General features: G+C 45.3%; 1 protein-coding gene and 1 long non-coding RNA gene across 2 annotated transcripts; one reads left to right on the forward strand and one right to left on the reverse strand.

The window, feature by feature from the left end:
- Window positions 1–3448: 3448 nt before the first annotated feature.
- On the forward strand, window positions 3449–4943 carry LOC130139757 (uncharacterized). The gene is made up of 2 exons (XR_008817852.1): window positions 3449–3810; window positions 4494–4943. It is a non-coding gene; the product is annotated as an uncharacterized LOC130139757 (long non-coding RNA).
- A 916-nt stretch (window positions 4944–5859) lies between these two features.
- On the reverse strand, window positions 5860–7416 carry LOC115665612 (probable long-chain-alcohol O-fatty-acyltransferase 5). The gene is made up of 2 exons (XM_056317310.1): window positions 6811–7416; window positions 5860–6640 (listed from the first exon to the last, which is right to left on the reverse strand). The coding sequence occupies exons 1-2, from the start codon at window positions 7264–7266 to the stop codon at window positions 6050–6052; spliced, it is 1047 nt and encodes a 348-aa protein (XP_056173285.1). The 5' UTR covers window positions 7267–7416; the 3' UTR covers window positions 5860–6049.
- Window positions 7417–9496: the final 2080 nt, after the last annotated feature.

Below are 9496 nucleotides of genomic sequence, written 5' to 3' on the forward strand. Positions count from 1 at the left end.
TTAGGAAAAAGAAAAGTTTCACGTCTGCCTTCGCATGTTGCTTCCAAATAATACTTTGCCATTTTAGATCACCGTTAATTACCTAATTCTCGAAATAACTAAGAAACAAACGTGACTTTATCGATCGTAGCCATACTCCATATGCGAGTTACAATGGGAAAAGTGCCAAAAAAGTCTTAAACCTTTTGCATTAGTGCTAATTTAGTCATAAACCTTTTTTTGTGCCAATTAAGTCCTAAACCTTTTGGTGCCAATTTAGTCCTTCCGATCAATTTTGATCGGAATTTGCCGACGTGGACGCTTGCCGGCCGGTGGCCGGTCACCGGCGCCGACGTGGACAACTTTAATAATATTTTAATATTTTTTTGAATTTTCATTTTTTTTTCCACTTTTTTTTGGTCCCCCACTCCTTCCTCTGGCCGGTCGTCGGTCCGGCGACCGACCAGAGGCCAGAGGCCGGCGAGCTTGACCTCGCCGGCCACTAACGAGGGCGGCGGCCTCGCCCGGCTCGGACGAGCCTCGCCTTGGTCGGGCGAGGCTCGACCTCGCCAAATCCGGCGAGGTCGGGCCTCACCCGACCATGGCGAGGCTCGCCCTCGCGCGCCCCGGCGAGGTCGGGCCTCGCCCGACCATGGCGAGGCTCGCCCTCGCCGCGGCCTCCGGCGACGGCTCGAGCCTCGCCATGGTCGGGCGAGGCCCGACCTCGCCGGATCCGCGAGGTCGAGCCTCGCTCGACCAAGGCGAGGCTAGACCTCGCCGGGCGAGGCCGCCGCCCTCCCCAGTGGCCGGCAAGGTCGAGCTCGCCGGCCTCTGGACTCTGGCCGGTCGCCGGACCGGCGACCGGCCAGAGGAAGGAGGGGGGGACCAAAAAAAAAAGGAAAAAAAATAAAAATTCAAAAAATATTAAAATATTATTAAAGTTATCCACGTCAGTGCCACGTCGGCACCGGTGACCGGCCGCCGGCCGGCAGGTGTCCACGTCGGTAAATTCTGGTCAAAATTGACCGGAAGGACTAAATTGGCACAAAAACAAAAGGTTTAGGACTGAATTGGCACCAATTTAAAAGGTTTAGGACTTAATTGGCACCAAAAAAAGGTTTAGGACTAAATTGGCACCAATGCAAAAGGTTTAGGACTGAATTGGCACCAAAAAAAGGTTTAGGACTAAATTGGCACCAATGCAAAAGGTTTAGGACTGAATTGGCACATTTCCCGAGTTACAATAGATAAACGGACTTGTCTCATACTGATCCAAATAAAGTGGCAAAAGAGTTGAAGAGAAAAAGGCTTTGCTCTTTCACTGGTTAAGAGAGACGGGTTTCAAAACACAATTGTGCTTAGATGGAGAGAAAGAGACGGAGGAAAATGATTAGGAGGGATTATGATAGATTAGGAGGAATACTACCTTTCCACATATACAATTTCATTGGATCGTGTAGTTTTACCAATAATTTGTTTTCATTACATAATGATTCAATTATTTAGATATAAAACAATTTTGCTTAATCTTTCAACTTCCGATTTCTTGCGCACACACAATGCGTGTGCATGTTTGTCGGTCGTCTGAAAAGATAAGCGTTACCGTGCCCTTAATAGTACCAAAAAGACAATACTTGTAACAATGCAGGTATGCATGTCTGAAATTGATTAACAGTAATCTGCTATCACCGTGAGATTGATAACAAAATAATGTTCAGAACCCTTAAACAAGTTCAAGCAATGAAAATTTGATTCTTAATCCATGAACGTAAAATAAAGAAGTTTACGTGCGTGTTCATATGTGTGCGCCTACACAATTCCTTGCACAAAGGTGGTAAACCGTGGAGCGATAGATGACCTAAACTTTAAACCGAGTTCACCACATCCCTCGAGGCTCAAATTTCCCACTGAAGCTTACTTAAATGATTCGAGTCGATCTCATTCTCGATGCTGAAATAAGAAAATTTCGGGACCAAACGTCGAGCTTCTTTTTCGTCTTAATGTGTCAATGTCAAGATCCTCGAATGCATCCTAATAGCCTTGGAAACATTATTATCCACGACTTTATATATGACTGTACGAAACTATCTCACCAGAAATTTTTTGCAGTCTAAGGCAATCACTTGCTAAGTTGTTAGGTAAATCCAAATTATGTTTAATGCAAAAGACGATCCTCTTATTAAAAAGGTAGATCTTACAAAAATGTATCGGGTTAATAGGCTACGCTAAGCTCCATTTCTCTACGCTTCTGAGGCTATAAATATAAGGTGACCTTTACCATGCAAGTTCAATTATCATATTCATCATCACTTGAAGCAAACTCGAGTTCTTTGGTTCACTGCCTTCAGGTACACTGAGGAATGGCTTCCTCTAGGGTTTTTCTGCTCTGCGGCCTCGTCTTCGCCGTGCTTCTTCTCATCTCCTCTTACAAGGCTGCAGCTGGCGAGCTTGTCGAGGCGACTAATTCATCTCGTAAGTTTCACTCCACTTCATCCATCTTCTCTGTATATAGGTACTTCGTATATACAATGTGTTGAACTTCTTGTGCATGTATGTAAGAGAGCATGAAGGAATATGGACATGGGAAAGGCCCTGGCACCCTTGGGAAGGGGTACCGCGGCAGCGCCCATGTCCATCATGACAACGATGATGACGATGACCACCATGATCATGGCCATGACCACGGGCACGGTGGCCATGGCAGCCCCGACGATCATGGGAAGGAGCACTGTCACGACAGCCACCCAAAAGAAGAAATTGAAAAAGCCGGAAATAACTAGAAAATTACTGAAGTGCAATATGTGCGCTTCTCCTAGCTAGTACAGTGTGTAACAGAGAGTGCGTGTGACTAATTAAGCTCCGAGCACTCTATACGTCAACAAGGATGATATTGCCAATGGGCAGGTCTGAAGCTAAGCAATAAGCCAGTAACCCACTGTTTAGTTTTCATGGATACTTTCATGTTCTGTTGCATATATTCTATGGAAAAAAAGCATATTATTTGAAACATCTTGTGGAATCACAGTACTTCCTACGATGCAAACATGTAATCGCGTAAAAGAATTCAGAAGAAAAGAAAATAATTAAAGTCCGACTTGGGACGAAATTACTATATAGAAATATACATCTATACTTGGTTCAAAGCCGCTTATAATTATCATTATCCCTGTAAGCCGTGAATATAGACTAAGGGGATGAACAAATAGTATTAATTAGCTAATATGGAAGATGTGCTTGAAAGGCATGCGAGCAAACGGAGAATCGTCTCTATAATCCCTCCAAGTAGATTGGACGTTCAACTTCCGTCCTCCTTGACTCAGCGAGCGTGAGCATCTCCATCGGCTCATCCAACCCTCTCGCCCGAGAAGTAATACCACTTGACAGGTCTTCCAATGAACGCAAAGACTGTGACGCATAAATGCGCGATACGGCTAAAATCGACGTTGTTCCGTCACTGGCGGAGTCGCCGGCACTGATTGGAAGCCGACCACTGCTGCACGTTCATGGCCAAGCCACCCCTCCGTGGCTCGCAGTCGTTGCCGTCGATGGCCAAGCCACCCACTTTGTTGCAGCTCGTCCATTTGCTGCACCAGAGCAGAGCAAAAAGAAAAGAAAGAAAGATGTTCCCACACTGCTGCGACTGAAGAAAGATGTTGGCACTTCCCACAAACTTTTGGACTAAGACGAAAAGCCCACCTCCAAGTCTTTTTTGGGGGTTCAAGAGGAGCGCAAGTCTCAACTTAGAAGGTGTCCAAAAGAAGATCTTGATTTGCTCATTCCCACTTTTGTGGAGAAGCAATTCGACTGGTTTAGCTCCGAATCCCCAAAAAGGTTAATACCACCAAAAATTTCAAATTGGTACACCTATAACAATTTTATCAAAAACTAATTTTTTGACCATGAAAAATCTCAAACTGGTACACCGTAACAATTTTACCCCGAACTATTTTTTTGACCACCAAAAACCTTACACTGGTACACTTGTGATAATTTTACCCCGAACTAAGTTTTTGATCACCAAAAACCTCAAACTGGTGCACCTGTGATAAGTTTACCTCAAATTAATTTTTTGATCACTAAAAATTCAAATTGGTACATTTGTGACAAATTTATCCTCTGTTAGTGTCCGTCAAATTTGATTAATATCACGAAGAACTATAAATTGATAAATTTGTGACAAACAGAGGGGTAAAACTCCAAACTGGTACACTTGTAAACTACCACGTGTTATCAAACTTAGCAATTTGACAGTAAAATTTAACGAAAACTAATGGAGGGTAAATTTGTCACAGGTGTATCAGTTTGGATTTTTTGTGGTCAAAAAACTAGTTCGGGGTAAAATTGTTACAAGTATATCAGTGTAGGGTTTTTTGTGGGCCAAAAAATGATTTGAGATAAAATTGTCATAAGTATACCAGTTTAGGATTTTTTGTGGTCAAAAAAATAGTTTTTAGTAAATTTGTCACAGATGTATTAATTTGGAGTTTTTCGTGTTATTAACTCTCCGAAAAAAGGAACCATCCATTGCATTGCCAGATCTGATCAACACGAGCCATGACCGCAGTTCGTCTATCCACCGACAACAACCACGGCAAGCAACGAAGTTCAGATCTGATCTCCGTGACTTCAGATCTGGGCGACCGAATTTGATCTGCGTCAACTAAGGAGGAGGGAGGGAACTCAAGCGACCATGGACGAGGATGGCTGCAAGCGACGACGAAGCGAGTGGCTCAGCCCTGGACACCCAGCAGTGATCAGCTTTTGACGCGGTGCCGGCAATCCGCTGGTGACTGGATAGAGGAGCTGATCGCGGAGAGAGCAAAAACGAGAAGTTGATTTTTAATTTTTTTTTTATTCATTTGCCACATCATGAATGAGTGCCAATTTCTAATTGAATTTGGAACAAAAACACATGTCACGTCAACCTATGACGTGGCACTGCTGCGTAACCACTGAATACGATACTTCCTTATATGTTGCCTTTCCTTCAATAAACAAAGATCGAGGTGGGCTTAGAGAGTACTTTTGAAATCTGTTGACAACAGTGAACGTGGAAATTGGAGGACTCTAAAGAAAGGGACATATGCAGGACAATATCGGGAATAAAGTTGGGATGGAAATTTCCCCTAAAGAGTACCTCTTTTGGATCGTTGCAACTTGCGTTCTTTTTGCTATTGAGTCCTCGTTGATTTTATTTTCACAGTCCCCTAACTTATGCTGTTTGTCATTGTATCCTTCCTTTTTATTTCATTTTCCGTCGCTCCAAAGGAATGTGCATCTACCATGGAGCATATCTCTGAACCCAAATTCTAGTTCGACAAGTTATTTGACAACCTAGTTTTATGAGCTAGGCTACTATGCCACGAGGGCATCATGTCCACAAATTTCATGACCGTTTGATCATTACTCTCAACCGTTGGTGATTAATGGCTGAAATCCAATGGTGATGATCCGATGATTCTAATTATAAGGATGTGTTGCATTCGTGATATAATAGTTCGATCCGGGTTCTACATTATATGAAAGAGTTGTCATACAGTCTCCGACAAAATGGACTGAAAAGGTTGTCCGAAAACTCGCAACGGCATAAATGTAACTTAATGAAGCTTCACAGGCAAACTTTTTTTATTAGTGAGAGTCGAGTTCGCGTCGGTCAAAGAGCAAATCATTTTTCTATACGATAACAATGCTACACCACACTAACACATCATATAATCTTCCGTCATTGCATGGACCAATAGACAAAAGAAATGCATCATTGGGGAAAAAAGACGGCATTCATAATTATGATCAATAGGAAGAGGAGTATCAAAAAGAAGGTTATGATGAGCATCTATTTGGGTAAATATTGTATGGATTCATCCCATGTGGATGTGCGGATGTAGCGAAAGTCAAATATAATCAATTACATTGTGAAATATATACACACGAAAGATTGTGTTTTCTTAAAGACTAATGTCAATTTTGCCCAGTAATTAAGGATCCAATGTTTAAGCTTTGAAATTTTCTGAAATGTGATTAATCGATTTAATAGAGCTACGTTGTATACATTAGATTTGCTGCGAATGCCTCAGAACTTCGGCTTCAACCACTGCACCAAAGCCTTGCACTCTCTAATGGCCCTCACGTCCGCCCCATTCCTGATCAGCTGCGGGAAGAACAGCCACATAGCGGTCACCGCCACGAACCCCGCCGTCAGCGGCGTTGCCACCACCCTGCTCAGCCTCCACCTCTCCCCCGCCGCCCCCTTCGCCGCCACCTCCGCCACCACGCACGCCCCCTGCAGCACGAAGAAGCCCGCCACCTCCCACGTGGGCCTCGCGCGTACCATGTAGTAGTACAGCAGTTCGTGCATCAGCCCGGACACGAGGAACGCCGCCATGACCGCCGCCGCCGCCGCTGGCCACGCCGCGCCCAAGCGTGGTTCAAGGAACGACTTCAGGGGCCTGTACACGGTGTGCCGCAGGGCGTTGGTCACGGTGAGGTTCCACCTCCTGCCCCAGAAATCTTGGAGCGACGTGGACAGGTAGGGCTCGTCGGAGGGCATCTGGAGCTCGACGCCGAGGACGGCGCGCACGGCGGCGTTGCTTAGCCCCATGATCATGTCGACGAAGAGATAAAGCATGCACGAATAGAGAAGCAGAACCAGCTTCGGGTGCGCCTACAGGCACAGTTGCCCGATTTCAACACGAATGGAATGATGTCAGTAACAATTAATTCGAAAACGACAGGAATCGGTGAAATAAGCAAAACTCCCGCAACAACATGAGCAGACATCAACATCGATTCTTATTCGAATTTGACACGTGAAACCGAATCAACATGCCCGACCTGCAACAGCAACTTGTCCCGGTGGTCATGCACGAGGATGGAGACTCCGCAAAGTAGCAATTTTGAGGGGAAATTGAGGGGCACTTTGGGGGTTTGGGGAGATGGGTAGTCTTGCGCTTGCTTGATTTTGACGGGGAAGCACGCGAAGAGGATGAAGAGGAAGAGGGACTTCGATGGGTCGGGATGAGAACCGGGAACGGAGGAGAGGGGGCCTCGGTCGAAGGAGAAGAGGAAGAGCTTGAAGGAGGCGAGCCAGGTGACGAAGAAGGCGGTGACGCCGGTGGGGAGGACGGTGGAGAGCCGGAGGGGGAGGGCGGCGAAGAGGGAGAAGACGGGGAGGAGGGAGAAGAGCCTGAGCCTGCCCGGAGGGAGTTTGGAGGAGACGAAGTAGCAGTAGCACACGCAGGCGAGGACTGTGAGCCACACGTTGATGAAGTTACGTGCTTCCTCTTCCATATTCTTCTCTCTCTTCTGCTAGCGCTCTCCCGCTCTCTCCTCAGAGAGTATTGTGCGCGTCTTCTTCTTGATGATGTCTGTCTCGTCCATGGGGGATTGGTCGGCAAATCTGTCCTTGATTTGCTTCCTTACATTATGCACTGAAAGTTTGGCAAAAAAATAAAAAAACAACGTGAAACTCAAAGTGGTCTGATTGGCCCTACGTGGGAGCATGGTCCGCATGTGCGGATCCCACCTTAGAATTGGGAACAACCCGCTAAAAACCAGTTTCGAAAAATCAATCCGATTTCTGAGTGGATCCATGGAACCGGTCCCATCAAGTTTCACGCGTCACCACTGTAATATGGAACAAAGAATTACACAATGGAAAGAAATGATTCTGGATTAATTAAAATTACACCTCATCAAAGACACTCCCGGACAGAGCTAATGAACCAACAAAATGAATGTTAGGAAGTGGTTGAGCAAGAGAGCACACTCACCAAACTTGTTATGAATGGGCAAAAGTAGACGGTAATCCAACATAAAAACTAGTCAGTAACTTGTTGAACGGCCGCTAGTCAATAGTAGTAGAGCCACTGCCCCATCGAGGCAGAGTCATTACATGACAAAAGGTCTTTATATTGCCAGATAAGATTAGCGAGTTTCACATTAGGGATTTAGGATTTTTCTTTTTTTAATATATTTTTTATTTTTTTCTGCCTTCTTCCCTCTGGCCGGATGTCGGACTGGCTAGAGGCGCCACCTCGCCGGCCTTTGGCGAAACTCGCCCCCGCTGGCCACTGGCGAGGGCAAGCCTCGCCCACCACTGCAGGCCGACCTCGCCCAACCAAGACAAGGTCGACCTGCGACGACGCTGGCCGGCTTCGCCCAGCCAAGGCGAGGTTGAGCCTCGTCGTCACTAGGTTCACCTCGCCCAACGACGACGAGGTCGGCCTCGCCGTGGCTGGGCGAGGCTCGACTTCGCCGGATCTAGGTGAGGTGAAACCCAGCAACGGCGAGTTCGAGCCTCGCCCAGCCAAGGCGAGGCAGGCTAGCACCGTCGCAGGTCGGCCTCACCTTGGTTGGGCGAGGTTGGCCTGGTAGTAGAGGGCGAGGCTCGCCCTCGCCAATGGCCGGCTGGGGCGAGCTTCGCCAAAGGCCGGCGAGGTCGAACTCGCCGACTCGCGCCTCTGGTAAGAAGGCAGAAAAAAAATATTAAAAAATTATCACGTTAGCGTTGCCCGAATGAACTCAATTGGCAAGAAGTGAAAAGGTTTATGACTGAATGGACAAAAGTGCAATAAATTTAAGACTTTTTCGACAATTTTCCCCGTGTTAATGTGGTGTAGCATTGTTATTGTACAGAAAAATGATTTGCTCTTCGACCGATGCGAATTCCGACTCTCACTAATTTAAAAGAAAAAATTGCCCTTGAAGTTTGATAAAGTTACATTTCTATTGTCACGAGCTTTCGGACAAGCTTTTCAGTCCATTTTGTCGGAGATTGTATGACAACTCTTTCATATAATGTAGAACTCGGATCAGACAGTTATATCACGAAGGCAGCATATCCTTATGATTAGAATTGTCGGATCATCACCATTGGATTTCAGCCATTAATCACCAACGGTTGAGAGTAATGATCAAACGGTCATGAAATTTGTGGACACGATGCCCTTGTGGCATGGTAGCCTAGCTCATAAAACTATGTTGTCAAATAACTTGACGAACTAGAATTTGGGTTCAGAGATATGCTCCATGGGAGATGCACATTCCTTTAGAGCGACGCAAAATTAAATAAAAAGGAACGATACAATGACAAACATCATAAGTTAGAGGACTGTGAAAATAAAATCAAAGAGGACTCAATAGCAAAAAGAATGCAAGTTGCAACGATCCAAAAGAGGTACTCTTTAGAGGAAATTTCCATCCCAACTTTATTCCCGATATTGTCCTGCACATGTCCCTTACTTTAGAGTCCTCCAATTTGCATATTAATTTTTGTTAACAGATTTCAATTGGACTAAAATACCACTACTCTTTAAAAAAAAAAGGGAAAATACCACAAAAAATCCCAAACTATGCCTATTGTGACACATTTACCCTGAACTTTTTTTGTTATACTAAAAATCCCAAACTATGCCCACTGTGACACATTTACCCTAAACTTTTTTTTGTGACACCAAAAACCCTAAACTTGTACTCGTGTGACACATTTACCCTCCGTTATGTTTCTGTCAAAAATCAT

This window comes from Syzygium oleosum, unplaced genomic scaffold, assembly GCF_021117445.2.
Source record: "Syzygium oleosum isolate NSW1041296 unplaced genomic scaffold, Sole_v2.1 Sole_v2.13, whole genome shotgun sequence".
NCBI classification, from domain to species: domain Eukaryota; kingdom Viridiplantae; phylum Streptophyta; class Magnoliopsida; order Myrtales; family Myrtaceae; genus Syzygium; species Syzygium oleosum.